The sequence below is a fragment of the Chrysemys picta genome, chromosome 2 (assembly GCF_011386835.1).
Source record: "Chrysemys picta bellii isolate R12L10 chromosome 2, ASM1138683v2, whole genome shotgun sequence".
NCBI classification, from domain to species: domain Eukaryota; kingdom Metazoa; phylum Chordata; order Testudines; family Emydidae; genus Chrysemys; species Chrysemys picta.
Window position 1 is genome coordinate 273,030,405 of NC_088792.1, and position 22,649 is coordinate 273,053,053.

Here is a 22,649-nt window from a genome sequence, read left to right on the forward strand (position 1 = left end):
CACATATTACTTTTAATGTTTCAGTAATTTGGTTCATGGGGCTATTTGATTTAAAAGCATGCTTTCCAAGAACAAAACTGAGAGGCTACACTTGAACAGATCAGATCAACACTCACAACTAGTGCCCATATACAATCCTATCCCATGTCTTCAATAACTTGTATATTGTCCTGTGGTATGACTACATACACCCAAAGTTCTAATGGCCCATCAACTTTGTATATAATTTTATTATATATAACTATTGTGCAAAACTCTCATAGAAAAATAAAGTTACAATGATAGCTCTGACAAGGATATTTTTGTGACTTTAACATTATGTCAAGAAAAATCTTTGTAGGAAAATACCAAAACATTCCAAGTTTTGTTCAACAAAAACTATCACCATAAAATTTAATTTTCTCCCATTGGCTCTTAAATCCTTCATTCTCCTATTGATACAAAACATATGTAAATATCAGTAACACCCATTATTTTAGCTTTAGTAGGAATTACCACATAATCCCCATTTATTGATGAAATAATTATTTTAGATAATCTCAGATACTTTAAATTAAACCACTAGCTTATATAATGAGTCCTGCAATTCTCTTTGCATGTGTTACCTGATAAAATACTTTTTTACAAGTTTTTAAGATTCAAGCAGTTTTGATTTAAGAGAGCTCACATGGTCTCTTTTAGTTCCCTGACTAGATGAGAACTCACAAGATAAGGATTTTTTGCGGAAACACTTGTGAAATTTAAAATCTGTTTTCCATTAATATTCTATAATATTCTCCTAAAACAGACTATACCTTAAAACAGACTTTCCTGCCAGTAAGTTCATTTACTAGAATATTGCAAAATGCAGTCTCTCAAAGTGAATTTAAGAATTTGAACTAATATGTGCTCAACATTACTGACTACAAGGGTTCCATGCTCTGTATCAGTGTGTAATTGCTGCTTTCTCCCTGACAGAATTTCACATTACATTTAGTTTTAACTTAAATATGATTTACAGAGAAAACTGAAATACACAAGAGTACTTCACAGAGTCTTTCTTAGTCTTCTGATGTTCTCTTTGAAGAATATGCTCACATTTTCTTCTTAGGGCCTTCTGCTAAAAATTTACCAAATTATAGCATACATATATTGGTGTCTTTTGATAACAATTTCTTCTCTAATTTTTCACCTGATACCAGACTTAATATTGCCATCCTATCGAATCTCCAATATCCAATGAAGATAGCTTCTGGAATCCTTACAAGGGGATCAGGTGGTTTCACAGTTTCTTTGAGAGTGTGTGACACAGTCTCTCAGCATAGTCTGTGTGATATGTAGATTGTAATGGATTTTTTACCTTTAGTCCTTTTGGTATGATGTCCATCTGCTTGCATTTGGAAAGGAGGAGGATGTCTGTCTGTATCTGTATGAGTTTTTTCATGAAGTTGATGGATTTCCACTCCATAGGGCTAAATGCAGTGCCTTGCATAATGACAGGTTTCAGAGTAGCAGCCGATCCCCTTGTAAGTATTCTCACACTTCTTATCAAACTGTCTGTACTGGGCTATCTTGATTATCACTTCAAAAGTTTTTTTCTCTTACTTAATTGGCCTCTCAGAGTTGATAAGACAACTCCCACCTGTTCATGCTCTCTGTATGTGTGTATATATATCTCCTCAATATATGTTCCACTCTATATGCATCCGAAGAAGTGGGCTGTAGTCCACGAAAGTTTATGCTCTAATAAATTTGTTAGTCTCTAAGGTGCCACAAGTACTCCTGTTCTTTTTGCATGATATGAAAGGAGTCACAAATGAATACGTATCAGTGTACTAAGGCAGTTGAATCAGCTACACTCTGGCTTCTTGCATGGGGGAAAAAATACATGAGGAAACCCTAGTTAAGCTAGCCAATAAATTCCATTACCCTTTCTCCCACTTAAGTAAACAGGCCATCAGTTATGACATGAAAATGAGGAATTCACATTTCAATGATGTCTTATTGGCACTGACTGTGAATGTGGAACAAATAAAATCAGAGCAGTTTTGTCACTGTCTTAATGAGACAGAGTGCTGATGCAATTGTTGATTGGAAAGAAGGTAGGCATTAAATTAATTTTGGGAGGGCACTACACAGAGTTGGTCATGTCTACAGGTTTAATTCTCCAACTGTGGATAAACCAAGTTTTTAAACAAAAAATAACGTTTAAAAAAAAGTGAGAATGCAGAGTTTCCCTATAAAGTCTTTATACGGGCAATCCACCCATCTAAGCTTTTCACTTTCTTTGCAAGCCACCCCCATGCCCCAACTTCTACGACTTAAAAATCAAGTTAAATATCTTTTAAGTACCCAACAGAATAGTTTACTGATTTGCCTTCTCCTCCCTCTGCCCCCTGAATAAAGACTTTCCTAAAATGTTAGTGGAACTTCAAAAGAAACCCCATTTGAACTTAAATTGCTGATTTATTAAATAAAGCATGCAGAATATATATATAGTTTCACAAAAAATCCCCAAACTATCAATTCAAATATACACAATGCTCATTACTGATCCTCTTATAAAAAAGTCAATGTGTAAAGTAATGTATTTCACCAAAACAGATATTATATATTCCAAAGGTCCAAGATTTGTACTATCACTACATAAATAGTGCAACATATGGCATATTAAACTTATCTATTCTGACTGCTGAATAGGGTCTCCTACCTATTTTGTTTTTAATTGGAAAGTCACAACTGAGACAGTCTGTATATTTTTCTAATTATATAAATGTTATATTGTATTTGAAGTACATCTATACTTATACTAAAAGTTGTCAGTGAAAAAGAATACCACTGTTGGATTTAAGCAACTCTATGAAATTTTACTTTAACTTTATCACTGCCTTTGGAGATTTAGCTTTCAAAAACCATCATCTGTACTACCAAACATATAATAATGGCTATCCCTATTTCAGGCTGTTGAAAACAGAAGGATGCAATATTGTCAAGTGAAGAACAGAAGAAACTAGATTTCTGACAATTGTACAAGTGGGTACGTCTTATGAAATGATTCATCTTCAAGTGAGAAATAAGTTATATTAAAGGCTGATCACTGCCACAGATTTAAAAAGAAATGGGATGTTAATGCAATTGTATTTATCCAGTAATTCTATTACCATTCTATTACCTAATAAGTTATTGTAGAAAAGAATAGTTCCACTATAGTTTTGAACATAGGGCACATTAATTAATTGTAATCTTATAGAATTACGTTTTGTATTCACAAGACTACCAAAAGAATGTCATGATTAATACTATTCCTTTGCATACTACGCAAGACATTTTGTCTCCTATTAGCACTCAGCAAAATTTTGTAATATAGAGAAAATCGACACAATCTATCCTCTAGTCTGTACTTAGCTCTTGAAACATTGACAAATGTGAGTTGAAATGTTAAGAAAATCATCATAGGGGACTGAGAGCTGTGAACTTTCAAACTAAAGTAATAAACGTTTCACTTCGTTTATATGGCAATATACTATGAACTTTGACCTAATATAGGGAAGAGAAGGTTTTACATTGTCTTTCTTTCATTAGTTTTGTCCCTAAAATATCACCTACGCTTGTCCCATTCATCATAAAAACATACTGAAAATCATGATGTCACAAGTGACAGATGCAGATCACAAGATGCAACAACGCCATCTCTGCAATTACACAATATGTCCAGTTTCCTCTGAGTACCCTCCCAGTTGCTCAAATAGGGGAGTAGGTTTAAGTACCAATAATATATGTATAACTTCAGGCTGCTAGGTTGAATGTGATGAAACCAAACTGACAGTTCTATTGCATCATTTTGCTTTCCCTTGACTCAGGGTTTCTTCCCAACTTATCTTCTCACCCTGCATTCATCCCTTCACCCTGCCTCACTTCTGAAGCAAATTTCCTCTGCAGTTTTCGCCGAGCCATCACATTCTTTGCTGGTCCCTGCCAAGCAGAATGGATCTACCACTATTCTGCCCAAGAAAATACAGCCTCCACTCCTCCAACCCCAGACAATTCTTCTGCTGCCACCATCATCACCACCACAGAAAGGCAAAATCTGTGCGTGTTGTTGGAGAAGTTCACGCAGCCTTGAGTGTTTGACACATACAGGTTCCAGATCTCAGAGGTTTAAAAGGTGCGTTGCGTGCACGTGAAGGATGAAACCTGACGGCAGGCTACCACCATTAAAAGAATGACTGAAAGGAGATATATACATGCCACCACCTCTGGCCCCGTGGCTTGGGGGTGCCACTCTCCCTGTCCCACTACAGTTTCTGCGGGGCGAGGCGGGGATTCTTTACCTCCTCCAGCAGCGTGACCGTGTTCCTGCAGTTCTGCAGCCGGGTAGTGAAGCTGGAGGTGGTCGGAGAGTTGTAATCCTCCGTGGTCTCCGCGATGAACTCGGGCACGGTGATCTGGTCCGGCATGATCCTGCCCGGAGGGGGACGAAGGAACAGAAGGGGAGAGGGGAAAGAGGGGGTTAAATATAACACAGAGAGACACGGAGCATCCACCAGCAGAGCCGGAGAGGCAGGAACTCCTCTGCCCTGCCCCCAGCTCCCTGCGGACGGGGGGCTCCCTCCGGCGGGCTCAGCCCCTGCCCGCCCGCTCCGGGAGGGGGTGCTGTGTGGCCAGCTCGCCCGCTCGCGCTCGGGGCTGAGGAGGCGCCGCCGCGGCTCTCGCCCGGGGACCCCTGGCTCGCCGCTGTCCCGCCTGCCCCGGGGAGGGGGCTGGGAAGTTGAGCACTAACTTGTGCGGGCTCCGGCTGCGCCCCCGGCCGGGGGGGGAGCGCAGGGGGAGGAGGAGAAGGGGCGGCGGCGTTGGCGGCTCCGGGGAGTTACTCGGGCTCCAGCCGCCTCTGACAGCCACTGCGTGAGTGACACTCGGCTCAGCTACCCTCCCTCCCGCAGCCGTTACGTGGGCAAACAAGGAAGTGCTCTGCGCCTGCGCCGAACTCGGCCGACACACACGCGCACGCGCGGCCACGGCGGGGTGCGCGCGCCACCCGCAGCAGCCCAGCGCGAGACAAGAGGCCGCGCTCCGGGCCCAGCTGGAGCCGCGCGCGCGCGCGCGCAGGCGGCCTGTCTGGGTTAGGACCTTGAGTTTAAGACCGGCAGACAGATTGAGGGCGTCGAAGGGGGGAGTGGCTTTGCTCCTTCCACGGGCACCCGCTGCTGCTGTTAGCCCGGGCTGGGCATCCCCCCCTCTAACGCAAAGCAACACCGGCGGCATTGCCCTCCGTGCAATGGGGAGGGCTCGGTGCCGGCTCTCCTGGCTGAGCAGTCGGAGCCAGCGGCTTTGTCCTGTGCTGCTGGAAATAGACATCGGAGTGAATGTCTGCGCAGCGGATGGGGGGATGCTATTCTTTGTCTTGTTGTTTGCAGTCAAAGCACAAACATAAGACAGCGGGCAAGAGCTCAGGAAGGAGCGCCTGTAATATAAGTGATGCACAAAAAAAGCAGATGTAGGACCGATTTCAGGGAAAGGGCCCACAGCTTTCTCCTTTTCTCTGACACGACAGATGGTCTTCCTTTACCAGCCTGACCCATGCTAACTATACCCATCCATATAGTCTAGTCCCCTCCTGCCAGAATTGAACAATTATTCTGTATGACTTAAACAGCCCCATAAGATGATTGCGTAAGGAGTGTCATCTCGTGTTCATGTTCTGACCAAACATAAGAACAAGTTTAAATTCCAGCAACATCTTGGCACCAGTTAATATGATTGTCACCCAGTAAGGCACAGATCAATGAATTGCTAGTCTAGTTCCTGGATGAATCCCAACCTATCTAATCAGCTGAAGATAAATTTCAAGGGCAAGGCTGTAGTTTTTTTTTTTTAATATCCATCATAGCCATCACATTTAAATGCTTTTGCTGTTTCTGGCACTCATAAATCCTTGTGCTGCAAGCATTTTATGATGGGGGGGGAGGACGGGGCAAATTAAGATATTTCATATCTCAATAAAATTATGTTTCTGATGAAATAGTCCAGACAAGCTGATTATATTGATTTTCTCCCCCCCCCCCCCAGTTTTCTCCCTTCTCCACTTTTCATTGATAGTAAGACATATGGGACACCTGTTTACACGATCACAAAATATAAACAATACAATACAATTAATTACATATGTGAATCCTTGAAAATTATGCTACTTTCAAAAAGAGAGCTATACCTGTATTTTTAATACTGAAAAGACTATTGTATTGCATAGATCACCATTATTCCCACCTGGATAAATCAAAACAGCAGGAATAGCCTGACATTTTACAAAACCATAGAAAGGATTCCTGGGATACACTTAACAACGTCACGTCTAAAGTTATATAACCCATAAAACTTTCAGAGGGGACATTTTTAAATACAGTAATATTTCTAAATAAGGTAAAATACATTTTCTGCACTGTTTTTCCATGTAACTTTAGGAATTAAGCCGATGAAAAGAATAGTGCTTTTTAAAATTTCTCTTAAATTTTTATTTCTGTTTATGCCTTTAAAAAATAAAGGCTTAGGTTCAAGAGGCCTAAATAATCATCAATCGCATCTGCTGTTTCAAACAGATTTGTATATTATGCTGCGTGGAGCCCCCCTCTTCCTATGACCTGCCACAATAAGAGATGAGCATTGAGAACCAGGTAAATGCATGTATTCTTAAAAACTTCTCTAAAATGAACATTGTGTAGTTGTATGTGCCCATGTCAAAAGTTTCTTCACAATACTCCATATAAGTAACCACACTACAATAAAACACACTTAGGTTTTAAAGTGGATTCGCAGGTAATCCTAAAAGTGTTCCTACCTTTAAAAAAAAAATAAAAAGCAATATAATACTGCAATTTATGGATAAATCTTAAAACCAGAGGTATCTGATTTGTGCCTACCCATAAATACATGTTCTCTGTACGGTTTACATCCTTTCTCTGCCAGAAAAATATGAGCACTGCTGAAACAGTCCTGCTTGAAGAAGTTTCTTTCTTTGATCATAGTGCCTTAGCAGCAGCCCTCCATGTGTATTTATTCACATGGCCTGGCTTTTCCCCACATAGATGTAAGGGCTGTAAGACTGAGCCCTACATCGAGGAGGAGCACTCACTCTCATGTATTTTTCACTAGTAAAGCTGGCAGGGTCAAGCAGCTGGATAGCACAGACTTGCTGGGAGAGACTAGCATTGGAAACTGAAGTGATGATATAAGCTTCTGAAAACCTGCAACCATTGAAGCCGTGGAGTCAGAGTCCCTGGGCCAGATCATCCAGGCAGCTGAGTGTTGCATTTGTGCAGCTGACAGGATGATTAGGCTCTGGTTATATGTTCGGGGGGGGGGGAGATTTTAAAGAGAGAGTGAGAGAGAGAATTAAGAGCCATAAGAAAAGTAGGGTTCAAATTTTCCCTAGAAAAGGGACTTATCCAGTAAGATACAATGTTCTCTCTCACCTCCCACTGAATTCACAGGTACTGCTCAGTACTTTGCAGGATGAGGCCAAGACCATTCAAAAACAAAACACACACACACACACACACACCCCCACCAACAATGGACTAACAATAACGGGATTGTAATAAAACAAAAAAATCATGGAGCTGTTTTGTAACCATGTTCTCTTTGAAGGTGACCAGCTGTTGTCCCTTTGAGAGAGCCCTGGGACTTGCTCACAGATGGATTACAAGTAGCACATAGATCGTAGCTGTCTGCTCTTTCTAGCCTTTTTTGACATTTTCGTTGTAGCCTAAGGCTTTCAATTCTGAATATCAGTGTTGAGATGCTTGTCACAACTGCCCTCGTGGAAAGTCCCTGGTGGGTACAGAAGGCATCAGCATTTATCAAAAAAAATGTTTGAGCTCTTGCTTCAAAATGCTGTAATTCCACTGCTTGGGTGCTTTCTGAGTCCATGTTTAATTAATGAACTCTTTCAATAGGCTGTTCTTAACAAGACAGAAAAAAAAAAGTAAGTCAACTACAGTATCTTTGGTCTGGTCTTGCAATCAACGTGCCTGTGTAAATGGTAGGTGTTTATCACTGATGCTATTATTATAAATAATTTGTATCACCACTGTTCCTGAGGCCCAGTGCCCCATTGTGCTACACACTGAACAAAAAATATAACAAAGAGATGATCCCTGTCCCAAAGATCCCCATTTTAAGACAAGACAGTGTGAAGATACGATTACTGTGAGGCAGTTATGACCAGTGTAATAAACAGCAGTCACAGCATACCACTTGCCTCACCATTGTGAAGCATTTTGGAAACCTCATGACATAGGTTGGTTTTTAGGAGAGACGGAAAGGAGGAAAACAGAGTGTGTTACAGATATTTACAGGGAGTTCTTACCATGTCTAATGTAGTGGCATTAGAAAAAGCACAAGACTGTTTATCCAAAATGTTGACAAATGGGCTATCAAGGAGGATAGTGTTGGTGCAGGGGGAGTTTAAATCGCTGTAGCATGTAAGAAATGATGGGTAGTGCCGGAGTACTCTAGAAGGGCCTTAAAGTGAAAGACAGTTTGTGCATGATGCAGTGGAAAAAAACAGAGACAGGAGGAATGCAAGAAGGGAGATGAGATTGAATGAGCCAGGAAGGTGATCTTTACAGCAGTGTTTTGAATGGATATAAGTAGGGCATGAAGGCCAGAGAGGAGGTTTCAATAGTCAAAGTGCAAGAAGAGGAGGGCCTGGATAAGTGTTTTAGCTACGTGGATGGAATGGAAAGGCTGGATGTTGGAGTTGTTATACAGGAAGAAATTGCACCATTTAGACACAGCCTGCATCTGATGGTTTTAGAGAGAGGGATGTCCAAATTATAAAACAAATTTCCAATTTGCATAATTGTATTCTTCAGTTTCAATCAAAAGTATTCAATATTATTCTTCTCCTCTTGTTCTAATCTATTGTACAGTGTTGCTCTATGCTTAAAACAGCAATACCATTTCATCCCAGAGGTGGTTGCATTTTCATAGTGAATTCTTTGATATCTCTCAGGAAGAAAAACTTTATATACATAAAGTATTATGGTTATATATGTATAGGTTAAGTCTCATAATAACATGCAAAGAACTTCCTCTACCTTTAAGAGGAAATACACATGTATATCTATGTGCATTAGAATATCCAGAAATAACTCTAAAATTGCAACTGTTATAATTTTGGTTGAATGTTGAGCCTGCAGATAAGAACAATCTGCTAAATAAAGTTAAAGCAAGGATGAATTTGGCTTGTTATTTGCAAGTATGGTATCAGCTGTACCAAGATTCAGTACATATTTTTTGTAAATAGGTCGCACATAGCTTGAATGTTCTTTTTATTTATTATTTACATAAGGATATGTAATATCATCTACTTTGTACTTCAGCTTGAAATGTTTTGTTCAGTTCAGGAGCAATTTCACCTTCAGAAACAGTGTCCTAGTACCAGCATGTTCAAGCAGCTGACTCAACCTTGTGTGAAAGGTAAGGAAAATGCATTTTAAATACAGCATGTTTATACTTTTAATCTCATATGAAATGTACCATGTACTCACAGTGAAAGGCTAAATCTATTTTAAACGTTGAAGCCTACACCACATATTGACAATGGTACTAATTTGCTATAAGGAAACCTATATGATAAATTGCAAACTGCCTTCACTAAAGAGACTATGGGATAGGACATTTACAAACAAATTTTTGGCACATAATAGTCGGGTGCCTTTACAATCAAAGAAAGCAGCTGTCGCTCTACTTCACAAACTATTTACATACTAAAAAACAAAAATCTGATTGATATGTGATTTTAAGTTACAGCATCCAGCAGCGTGGCTTGTGGAATACATAGGCTGCCTCAATGTTTTTTTTGTTACTCCTGTGTAGCTGTTTTCAATACTGGCATCAGCTGACTTCAATTTTCAAACTGACAACTTCAAGTATTTTTCTTTACTTGGTATTTAAAATTAAATAAGGAAACATAGGCAACTATCTTGGAAATTACTATTTTGGTTTCAGAGCATATTTTCAGTAATAGCGAGGTAAACAAAAGGCCCTTTTTACAGTCTTTCAATATTAATATGATAGGAAGAAAGGATCCATTGTTTTCCCATTATAGATGACATTTTAGTAACACTAAGTTCTGTCATTTTAATACTATGTGTTAATGAAAAAGATCAAATAAAAACATAACTGATTATATATTTTGCATGTTGTCCACTTTATCTTTAATATCCTGTGATAGGGGCTTATGCTAATGGTGGATGCCCTCAAATAGCCGTGTCAGAAGGCAGCTGAAAGCAAAAACCCTGAAAACTAAGTAAAGCATTAAGTTACATGCGATTAAGCTGACTAATTTGCTGATTCAGTTGTGTCTTTGTTTTTGGTGTTGTCATGCAAGATCAAGAGTCATACAGACAAACGCATAATGGCATTCCAGACTCATAGTAACAACAACAAGCAATGGTCTATTCTTTGGATCCTCAGGATCCTGCCAAAATAAAAACAGAGCAAAAAGGAACTAACACCAAGTGGTACCAGGATGATGCCACAGAAGATGTTCCCTTGTTATTACTGTAGGTGTGTTGAATATTGTATTCTTTGATTGCAGATGCGCCCTTTAAGAAACCCTCTCTAATTCATAGGAAAGATAATTGTGGGATGGAGGGAAAGAGCTTAGATTAAACAGGGCTTTCCCTTACCTTAAAGAATCTATAGAAGATAAAACCGCAGAGTATATTCCCTTGAAGGGCCCTATTTATGGAGGAAAAAATCTTGTTAAAGTTGCTTGCTGGGAAAACAGCCATGAGTTGAGCTCCTTGGTGTATTTGTCTTCTGGCAAACTTGACCCTTGTCTGGACTGGAGTGCAGATAGTAAACTGTGAAGGCCACCTAAGCAGTGACAAGTGCACTGCGGGACAATAGTGGAAGGATTGTTCCTACTGGGACTGTTATGCTTGCAACCCCCATAAATTGCAACCCCCCCTGCATTGGCAAAGGCTAGCACAGCAAGGAGCCACAAAATGGATACTCATCCTTGAATCAAATTTGTTCTGAACCATGGTGTGTAGCAGACCTGCTCAGGCTAAGGAGTTGGCGGGGAGAAATGCAAATACTGGTTAGCATGAGTATCAACAAGGCCAGTGAATTGCATTTGCATAATGAAAGGGGAAAATAATATAACCCTCAATCTGGTCCATTTCCTCTTTGTATTAGAAAAATGATAGCAACAGGTCTTGAAAAAGGGCAGAAGTAGCCAGGCTGAGTTTTCAATATGAGAAACAGTGCTGACTAAAAAGAGAAAAAGATGTGGCAAAAATTAAAAGATTTCCGGGCAGCTAGTGCAGTAGGCTTCTCCAGAATCAAAAACTGAAATAGTTCTTCAAACCATATTGCAAACATTTAAATATTTTCTGTCTGTTACAGAGGGAGCGATTATGCTACATCCCTATCTAAGCAGGTCTCCCAGTCCTACTGGGGCAATGAAACAAACACTGAAGGTAACGTGAGTTTTGGCTGCCTAGAGCCTGCAGGTTCAGGCCAAAATGGAGAGGCAGTATGGTCACTGGATAGGGGATTGGGCTAAGAGTATGTCTACATGCCAGCTGGGAAGTGTAATCTTAGCATATGTCTACATGAGCTAGGATTACACTTCCCAGCTGGCATGTAGACACATGCTAGCTCCGGGGTTGGCAACCTTTCAGAAGTGGTGTGCCGAGTCTTCATTTATTCACTCTAATTTAAGGTTTCGTGTCCAGTAATACATTTTAACATTTTTAGAAGGTCTCTTTCTATAAGTCTATAATATAGAACTAAACTACTGTTGTATGTAAATTAAATAAGGTTTTTAAAATGTTTAAGAAGCTTCATTTAAAATTAAATTAAAATGCAGAGCCCCCCCGGACCGGTGGCCAGGACCCAGGTAGTGTGAGTGCCACTGAAAATCAGCTTGCATGCCACCTTCAGCACGTGTGCCATAGTGTACTAGCCAAGTAGAGCTAGCACACTAAGAATAGCAGTGTGGCTGCAAAGGCACAGGCAATGGCTTGGACTAGCCAGCTGAGTACCAGCCTGTCCAAGGTCCTTTTGTAGCTAGCTTGAGGTGCCACCCAGGCTGCCGTGGCCACACTGCTATTCTGAGCATGATAGGACAAGCAGAGCTAACGTATGTACATCTACCTGAGTTGGAAATTATACCTCCCAGCTATAACGCAGACATACCCTAAGGTTACATTCTGCATGGCAGCTGGTCGCGTGCTTTCCAGAATGCTAAAAATAGTAGTGTAACCAAGGTAGCATGGGCAGCAATTCAGGTTAGCTGTCTAAGTATAAGCCCTGGGTACGTACTTGGGTGGCCAGTCCAGGTGGCTGTGCTACCTTTGACTACACTGCTATTTTCAGTGTGATAGCTCAAGCAAGCCAATGCTTGTCTCTCTACTCATGTTGGGAAGCATGCTTCCAGCTGCAGCATAGACATACCCTAGGAGTGAGTAGGTCTGGTTCTGTAACTGAACTGCTATTTCACCTGGGGCAATTCACTACCTTATGCCTCAGTTTCCTCACCTGTAAAATGGGGATATAATGACATTCGATTCCTGAGTTAAACTGCTTTGAGATCTACAGATGAAAAGTACTACAAGAGCAAAGTCTTATTATTTATTCATTTTATTATAATGTTATTTAAAAAAATATTGCTCTCAGATCGAAGCATTTAAGCACTGCTTGTCTAGATAAACAAAAAGGACTTGCAGGCAAATAAAAGGGCTATTTTCCAGATGAAGTTAGTGATGTGCAGCTGTAAGACACAAACTTCATTACTGTTTTAACCAATTCCAATCTAATAGTTGTTGTTGTATTACAGCAGTGTCTAGTGGTTTAATGAAGATTGGGGTCCCATTGTTCTAGGCTGTACACAAATACATAGGAAGATGTGTCCTAAAGACCTGTTTTTATAAGAACTTATCCTGTTAAGACCCCAATCCTGCAAACATACACATCTGTGGGCAGGGGTGGTAAGTTATGGGCCTGTGGTGCCTGGGCACCAGCAATATTCAGGGTCCGGGGGCCCAGCTCCACCAATGTTTGGGGCCGGGTCTCTCCTCTGGCCCCGCCTGCCCCCCCACGCACCTCCCCCAAGTGTCTCCCGGTTCCCACTTGCTGCCCCTGCGTGCCTCCCCCGGTCCCTTGTCCCAGCACCCCAAACTCATCCCCAGCCCTGTCCCACCCCAGAGCCCGCACCCCCAGCCAGAGCCCTCATCCTTCTGCACCCTAACCCTCTGCCCCAGCTCCGAGCCCCCTTCTGCATCATGAACCCCTCATCCCAAGCCCCACCCCACAGCCCTCACCCCACATCCCAAACCCCTCATCCCTAGCCCCACCCCACAGCCCTCATCCCTGCACCTCCTCCCTCTGCACCCCTCCCACCCCCAAACTCCCTCCGAGCCTGTACCCCCTCCCTCAGCACCCCTCCCATCCCCAAACTCCATCCCAAAGCCTGCATCCCTCACCCCCTCCTGCACCCCCACCCCCTGCCCCAGCCCAGAGCCTGCACCCAAACTCCGTCCTAGAGCCTGCACCCCCACCCCCTTCCCACACACCCCTTCATGCCCCCAAACTCCCTCCCAGAGCCTACACCTCTCACCTCCTCCTGCACCCCCACCACTTGCCCCAGCCTGGAGCCTGCACCCAGCACCCAAACTCCATCCCAGAGCCTGTACCCCAGACTCCCCTTCCCCACTCAAACTCCCTCCCAGAGCCCAACCTCTCATCCTTTCTGCACCCAAACTCACTCCCAGAGCCTGCACCTTGCATCCCTCCTGCACCCCAATTCCCTGCCCCAGCCCAGGGCCTGCACCCAGACCTCCTCTCCCCACCCAAACTCCCTCCCAGAGCCTTAGGCAGGTGGGGTGGGGGGAGCTTGGGAGGGCAGGTTCTGGGCACCACCAAAATTTCTACAAACCTGCCACCCCTGTCTGTGGGTCCACTGAATTCAAGCAGATGAAATCCAAGAGATGGCTTATAGTGTTGAGTGAACACACTTGACTGCTTAATTTCTTAAATGGCATATCATTATACTGATGATAAAATGAGTCTACAGATATGAGAAAGTATAGGAAAGGCCCTCCAACCACTACATTTAATGATATGTCTGCATTTCCTTTATATAAACTCTATTTCCAGGGATTTATAACTCACTCAAAAATAGTCACTCCAGACTTGAACTTGGCATACAAAGTTTCAACTTGGAGCAATTTTGTTGTTGCTGTTATACATTTTTCCAAAAAAATAAAATAAAATCTGTTTTGTCTGTTCAAAACCTGAAGCATTTGAAGCATGCCAGTTTCAGAAAGCAAAGAGGTCTGTCATCACTCAGAGGTTTGACTTTAAAATGAAATCCTGGGTGTTTACAGTCTACAATATAGATTAAGCCCTGCTTCTATTTCTAAACTAGAACAGGGCAGCTGGATAGCTTAGGGTATGTCTAACCTGCAATAAAAGACCCTCAGCTTGGCTGTCGCTGGCCCAGGTCTGCTGGCTCAGGCTTGGGCTTTGAGGCTATACAATTGCAGTGTAGTCGACTGGGTTCAGGCTGGAGCCCGGGCTCTGACACCCTGGAAGGGGGAAGGGTGGCCTTTGAAACATTAGTTGAAGTTTTTTATGCCTTAATTTTCCTAGCTTTTCATGAAGTCCTATTTTTTTTAAATAGGAATAGTCTGAAATTTGTTTTAAAATGATCCTAAATCCAGATTCAACTAAGTATTTTTAAAAGCATGTTATTTACCCGCTAGGCCATGCCAGTTTATTTTTTAAAATCATATGCAGTAGCAAACTTTAATAAATAAACTGGCATGACCTAGCAGATAAATTACCTGCTTTTAAAAATGCCTAGTTGTATAGCTGCATGCTCATAAAAATATGGATTTAGTCTGATTTTTAGGCTATTCCAGTTTACCTTGTGATATGAGCTCAATCAACCCCACTCAGGGCTCTAAAGTAGACTAAAGAATCATGTGTCACAATAGCTGGATCTAATGAGTGAAGGGAGGCTCAAATTTCAGCCTTAACCCTGAATTTTGTAGTCGCTGTGGGTTCAAGTAAGGATCTCCAGGCAATCTGAATGTAGCTTATTGTCGTTTAATGAAGCACAGTGCAAACTTTAAAACAGAGTACTCACCATTCACAGACTGAATAAACAAAAGCATATTTAGACAACTGTGTGCTGTTCTACATTCTACATCACCAAAAGGAACCAGAGTCTGCTCTTTAAAACCCCCACACAAGTCCTAGCAGCACTGCACATGCCTTGCAGGCTGATTTCAAATGTGTGCTATTTTAAAAGTTAAATGAGCGTTATTCACCAGATCCGCAGGCACTTCACGAGGTACAAACTGCTACTTTTTAGATTCCTTTCGCTAAGCAGCTTTGAAATACATCTATACAATGCAAAGTGTAATATTTTATACATATTAATATTTGCCCTATTGTGTGTTTAAAGTTTTAATTTTCTAAAAGGGATTATTGAGCAATGCTTTTGGTCTTCCCCTGAAAAGCACCTTTTGTGATTAGTCCAAATTGGCAAAAAAAACAGAAAAGGAAGAATTGGCAAATATTGCAACTGGTATCACCATGAACCAGTACCTGGGTTGTTTTGTTTGTGTGTTTGGTTGGTTTTTAAAGGTAGCAAATACTAGAAACCTATTATTTTGACCTAAAATGTCATTTTGCTTTCTTACCGATTCCATAATGAATCTCTTGAAGAAAAACTTGAAAGCCTGGAGGCTGAAGATCTCATGTCTCATCTGTCACCACAAGAAAACTACCTACATCAGGAGAAAAAGTGAGAAAAGTAATTAACAGTGAACAGAGCTATGGAACTTGCAAGGTCACTTTTTTAAACTTTAAGTTTGAAACAGTGTCCAAAATCTCTGAATGCCTCAGTAACAAGACTCACTGTCAAAAAATTCAACATAAGTTACTTAGTTACTTTGCAATAAATAATTATACTTGTTTTATTGTACTTGATGTTGCAAATTTTCTCACAAGACACAGACCCATTAGAAAATAATTGAGGTAATATTAGATATTGCTAAGAGAGAACTTCTTCAGCTTACCGGGAAAAAACTTTATGCATAGAATTTGGCAATTATTTACTTAGCTGTATTATAGGTGGGACTGGTAGCACTACATAGAATTAAGGTTGCCCAACATTTCCCATTATAAGACCCTGGTTTGGGTTGCTTATACCTTTGCCAAAGTTTAACTCTTTGGGCTGAAATTTTCCAAGCCTGGTGTCTACTGTGGACTGAAATTGTTTGGAAAATTTCAGCAAAAACAATTCAGCCATTTCTGAGAAAGAGACTAGGAAAATTATATTGTTTTACCTTGTTAAAAAAATTCTTGAGACCTTTGAATAGAATCATAGAGTATCAGGGTTGGAAGGGACCTCAGGAGGTCATCTAGTCCAACTCCCTGCTCAAAGCAGGACCAATTCCCAACTAAATCATCCCAGCCAGGGCTTTGTCAAGCCTGACCTTAAAAACCTCTAAGAAAGAAGATTCCACCACCTCCCTAGGTAACCCATTCCAGTGCTTCACCACCCTCCTAGTGAAAGAGTTTTTCCTAATATCCAACCTAAACCTCTCCCACTGCAACTTGAGACCATTACTCCTTGTTCTGTCATCTGGTAACACTGAGAACAGTCTAGATCCATCCTCTTTGGAACCTCCTTTCAGGTAGTTGAAAGCAGCTATCAAATCCCCCTCCCCCATTCTTCTCTTCTGCAGACTAAACAATCCCAGTTCCCTCAGCCTCTCCTCATAAGTCATGTGCTCCAGCCCCCTAACCATTTTTGTTGCCCTTCGCTGGACTCTTTCCAATTTCTCCACATCCTTCTTGTAGTGTGGGGCCCCAAACTGGACACAGTACTCCAGATGAGGCCTAACTAATGTCGAATAGAGGGGAATGATCACATCCCTCGATCTGCTGGCAGTGCCCCTACTTATACAGCCCAAAATGCCGTTAACCTTCTTGGCAACAAGGGCACACTGTCGACTCATATCCAGCATCTCGTCCACTGTAACCCCTAGGTCCTTTTCTGCAGAACTGCTTCCTAGCCATTCAGTCCGTAGTCTGTAACAGTGAATGAGATTCTTCCGTCCTAAGTGCAGGACTCTGCACTTGTCCTTGTTGAACCTCATCAGGTTTCTTTTGGCCCAATCCTCTAATTTGTCTAGGTCCCTCTGTATCCTATTCCTATCCTCCAGCGTATCTACCACTCCTCCCAGTTTAGTGTCATTTGCAAACTTGCTGAGGGTGCAGTCCACACCATCCTCCAGATCATTAATGAAGATATTGAATAAAACCAGCCCCAGGACTGACCCTTGGGGCACTCTGCTTGAAACCTGCTGCCAACTAGACATGGAGCCATTGATCACTATCCGTTGAGCCCGACAATCTAGCCAGCTTTCTATCCACCTTATAGTCCAATCATCCAGCCCATACTTCTTTAACTTGCCGGCAAGAATACTGTGGGAGACCGTACCAAAAGCTTTGCTAAAGTCAAGGAATAACATGTCCACTGTTTCTCCTCATCCACAGACCCAGTTATCTCCTCATAGAAGGCAATTAGGTTAGTCAGGCATGACTTGCCCTTGGTGAATCCATGCTGACTGTTCCTGATCACTTTCTCTCCTCTAAGTACTTCAGAATTGATTCCTTGAGGACCTGCTCCATAATTTTTCCAGGGACTGAGGAGGCTGACTGGCCTGTAGTTCCCCGGATCCTCCTCCTTCCCTTTTTTAAAGATGTGCACTACATTAGCCTTTTTCCAGTCATCCAGGACCTCCCCCGATCGCCATGAGTTTTCAAAAATAAATAGCTCTAGCACCTTTTGAGCAGACTTGAAATTTGGCAGGGGAAGGGGTGGTGGTGGTGATGGCATTTGTGTCAGTAATGTACCCTGCCTGTGAAAATCTGCCCAAATGTGGCCAAGTTATAAGGGTTTGAAAATTCATAGTTTGCACATTTAGTAGACATATATTTAACTTTAGCTGCTAGAAATCTCTACATATTGCATCCTTTCTGAGCATGCGCCTGATACTCAAAGCTCCTAGTGCTAATCGGACTGCTCATACACCATCCCCACACAGTACCCAAGCATGCTCCATCCCCTCACAGTTTCTACAGGACTATACATGTGCCATCCTGGGGCTACAGGGGCTAATCCAGGCTTTCCCTGTAATACCTGCTCCAGGCCAGGGACTGGAACTGAGAGCAGGGAGCCTGTCTCTTCTGTGCTCTCAGTGACACCTCCTGCTCCACCTGCACTCAGGAATGTGGAGGAGGAACCGTCTGATTTGATTACTGAGGGGATAAAAGCCAGATCAGGGGAGGAGGAAAACAATGTGACAATGTGACTAGTGAGACTTGGAGTTTGGTGTGGGGGTGGGGGAGGAAGATGAGACTGCGACTGGATGGACAGAGAGACTGGGACAAGAAGCCAGGGAGGAGGTGGAAACTGAGGTTAGATGAGAAGCCTGAAGGGTAAAATAGGGCTGGGACCTAGGTGCGGGGGAAGGAGGAGGAAGAGGAAAGACAGATCTGATGTGAAGCAAGAGAAGGGAACTAGGACTGGCTTGGCAAGGAGAATGGGACTGTGCGGGGAAGGAAAATAGGACTGGGACATGGAGCCAGGATGTGGAATAAACAGGGTCAGGTTGGAGGGAACAGGGCAGAAAGGGTCAAGCTTGCAGGGAAACAGGAAGAATCTGTGCGCACTAGAGCGCACTCCCCTCCAAAATCTGGAACGGAAGCCAAAAATTCTTGAGTCTCACCCTTCCCCTGCTGTCATAAAATATTTCTGAAACCCACTGACAAAGTGTGTGGCTTCTCTCCCCTCTAGTGCTACCAGTTACTCCATCAGCTCAAGTGGCAGAGGTCAGTGTGGTGGAAATAAAGATTGCAATCTTGCCTATGAAACATGGGTATCAGTATGATGCCACATGATGGAATTGCTGGGTTTTTTCAGTTTGCTTTTTTAAAAACCTAGCGAAGGTTAAAATAAAGTTAAGAGCATTTACATTGTGAAGTCAAGCTCTCAAAAATTAAGACATGCCACATTTAAGGTAGCCAGTGCCGCCTTGGTCCCCTTGTACATATGCATTATGATAGTCTTTAATTGCTTGATCATAAATATACTTTCTTCATTCAATGAGTCTCCTTTTTTAAAAAAGATATCTTGATATTCCCAGCTGACGTATTTCCCTAGAGACTCTTGTATTTTCTTTATGGGTTTTGTACTGTTTACTTAGTATTTCCAGACTTGTTAGTCAGGTCTATAATATTGCCAACCGCAAACATTAAAAAAAAAAAAAAAAATCACGAGTCAGGCCTCAAAAAAGCATGAGATCAGCTTTAAAATCTTGAGATTAAAAATAATAATTTGGGTGTTGTGTGAGAGGCTTTTTTTGTTTCTTTGATTTGTTTTGGGGTTTTTTTCCTCCTACTTTGAGTCTTTAGGGTGCACTTACATCACACTTTCAAGATTTCCTCCACTCCACTAAGGACTAGAAAAAACTTACTTTAAAGAAAAATGAAATCTTATTTCCTGGATTCCAAGGTGCTGAGGCTTTAAGGAAAAAAAAACCAAACATATATCACAAAACTTACAATAAAATAGTGTAAAAGCGGCAAAGAGTCCTGTGGCACCTTATAGACTAACAGGCATATTGGAGCATGAGATTTCGTGGGTGAATGCCCACTTTGTCGGATGCATGACAAATAAAATAGTAAGAACTGGTGTACGTAGCCTTTCATGGCTGTTTTGTTTGCTGTTGTCTAATGTCACAGCACATCTGTTCCTTTTAATGATATTATGCCTTGCCTTGATCGTCACCTTCATTTTTATAGGTTTACACCATTTAAATTGAAATAAAGTTAGTTCAAAACTACATTGTCTCTCAAAAGTTTCTAGATCAAATGTGGGCCAGGTTTACAGGTATCCATCGCTAATCACTTATATTAATGATTGAAGATAGCTTTTCAGTATTAGATTAATTTCTCAAATTCATAATGGGATTCAATTTTCCCATTTCTGCCGTAAGAAGGTATTTAAGATCATGAAGAAACAAGTATTACTTGAGTTGTTGAAAGCTGTTTAGTTAACTCTTCCTGATAACCATACAAGATCTTAGTGGTTCAGAACAGTTATATTCTCTCTGGCTCTGGCTTGACTAAAACACTGAATTCACCTCTGGACACCTTAGTGGTAGGGTTATGGGGGCAAACTGAGTGGAATGCAGATAAACGCCAGAAAAATGATTATGAAGTTAGAAATACAGTTGGTTGAAATTTGATAAAATTTGGGGGACGTTGGCAGTGTCGTTTATTATACAGTGCATGCGTGAGCACGTGTGCTTCAAGTTGGCAGGATTGACTGGTGAGAGAAGATTACAAGAGCTAAATATATAGCTTGGCTCACTGGAGGAAGAATAGTTCAGTGGATAGGGCATTAGTCTAGGGCAGAGGTTCCCAAAGTGGGCGATACCGCCCCCTGGGGGGCGCTGGAACGATCCAGGGGGGCAGTAGTAGCCTCGGGTGCAATTGGGGGGCGTTGAATAAAAATAAGGGGGCGGTGGAAGCATAAAGAAAGAATATAAGAAAATTTTGAAAAACCGTTCGTACATGTTTCATCTGTTGTGTAACAGAGTTAAAGTTGTAGTGATTACTTTATTTTCCAAATAAATTCACAAATTATAACCGATCAGGTGTCAAGTCCGCCAACAGCTCTTAACAAGCAAGTGTTGGCAGGCGAGCGTGTCGCGCATTGTCGGGAAGTCCAGCATGCATCGGCAGGAATATGTGCGTGTAATGACTTGTTTACAATACGATACTATAAATAGGCGACATGTATGAAATCTAATTTAGATGGTTTCTTAATTGTGTAAAAAGCAGTTAACAATAGTGCAATAAGTATTTAAAATTTTTATTCATATTCAATACCTTCGATCTTTACGGATTACGGATCACATACAAAGCAAATTGTATTATTGTTGTTTCAATAAAAGAGCAATTTACACGTGAGTATTTTTATACATTTTCTTACATATCTACCGTACGTTTCTGTGTCTCTAGTGCTTACTAATAATAAAATCGTAGCAGGCTTGTGGCGGTACAGTACTATTTGAAGTGTACAGTCAATATATTTGTCATTTTTTATTACAATATTAATGAAAACGGGAATGAATCGTAAAAAAACTGTTAACTATTAACATTTATTTATATCTATCGAATCATCTGTGTTAATTGGTAAATAAGGCGTGTGTTAATAAGGAACAATTATTTAAATAAGGGCAAACTAAATTAAAACTATTAACTGATTTTTAATTGCATATTGATTATTTTTTAATTAATTATTTCTTGATAAATTTAGTTTGATATTGGACAGTTTAATATCAAATACCTATATCTAATGCTGAGCAAAGAACAAAACCCAGTTTATTAGTTTCATTAGTATTTTAGTTTGGTTGTCTTTTGCCATCTTACGCAAAAACCACTGTATACCTGATGTCGTGGGCGATATTCTAATAACACATCTTTCTTTACTATATTGTAGGACGTAGGTAGAAATATAGATACATAAAAGAACACAAATTTGTCACTGCATCTTTCTGTTTGTTCGCTTAAAGAAGGTAGATTTCCAGGGGGGCGCTGAGTAATTTTTTTTCTGAAAAGGGGGGCACTGAGTAATTTTTTTTCTGAAAAGGGGGTGGTAGGCCAAATAAGTTTGGGAACCTCTGGTCTAGGGGCTTGGGAGACCCTTGCTCAGCGCCATGAGCTGCCACAGACTTCCTGTGTGACTTTGGGCAAACCAATTTGGGTCAGATGCACAAAGGTATGTATGTGCTTACATGCCCTGGATAGCTAGACAACAACAACTAAGGGGAGACACAATCACAGTTGATAAGTATCTGAGGGACTCTGATTCTAAGAAGAGGAGGAGGATTGCTCAAGGAGAGATGAAAGAAGGGAGCATAATTAAGTGAAATGGAATGATATTAAAAAGATAAATTAAGACTTGATATCAGTTAAGATGTACTAATGACAAAAGTAAATTCCAAATAATTCTACTGAAATCAATGGTACTATTTACATGCCTTGCTAAATCAAGGTCTTAGATTATAAGATAGTCTCCCAACTGAAGTGGTGGTGGTCCTGTCCTTTGAGGCAGTTAGATTTGATAAAGTGGTAGAAAATGCAGATGAATTATAAGATTGGAATATATAAATTGAGAGGCCATGCCAAGTGTATGCAGTGGTGGTCATGAAAGAAGGTTTGGGATCATGTGTAGGAGAGAAAAGGATCCAGAGATATGTTTCTACTCTTCAGTTATGTGCATCTGAGGTTGTTTACAATTCATGTATCATCAGCCATAGGTAGTTTAATTACTTGCTCTGGATTTTTTTTCCTTCAAAAATAATACAGAACCCAAACATAATATAAACTTTGCATCTCTAATTAATGTTAACCAGCCTATTTTCAGGGAATGTTTGAACTTGGGTTAACTAAGTAGAAAAACTGAAACAAGCAAATGTTAATATTGTTTCTACAGTCACTGATGTAACAATAATAGTAGTTGTACACCACCAGGCTGAAAATCAACTCCCTTTATGTCCAAACAATAG

The 22,649-nt window shown here is 41.2% G+C and overlaps 1 protein-coding gene across 11 annotated transcripts in view; it reads right to left on the reverse strand.

The window, feature by feature from the left end:
- The window catches only part of ASAP1 (ArfGAP with SH3 domain, ankyrin repeat and PH domain 1), a 337,309-nt gene that overhangs the window by 222,727 nt on the left and 91,933 nt on the right, over nucleotides 1–22,649 (reverse strand). For 9 of the 11 annotated variants that reach the window (XR_010599012.1, XM_065586133.1, XM_065586130.1 and 6 more), the window contains 2 exons: nucleotides 15,702–15,788; nucleotides 4,311–4,440 (listed from right to left, as the gene is read on the reverse strand). Coding sequence is in view for 10 of the 11 variants with exons in the window: in XM_065586133.1 (XP_065442205.1) it covers nucleotides 4,311–4,440; nucleotides 15,702–15,760 (189 nt within the window). In the remaining variant the exon portion in view is untranslated. Of the gene's footprint in view, nucleotides 1–4,310; nucleotides 4,441–4,759; nucleotides 4,941–15,701; nucleotides 15,789–22,649 lie in introns of those variants that run through there. The other 2 variants (XM_065586137.1, XM_065586134.1) reach the window with 2 other exon arrangements.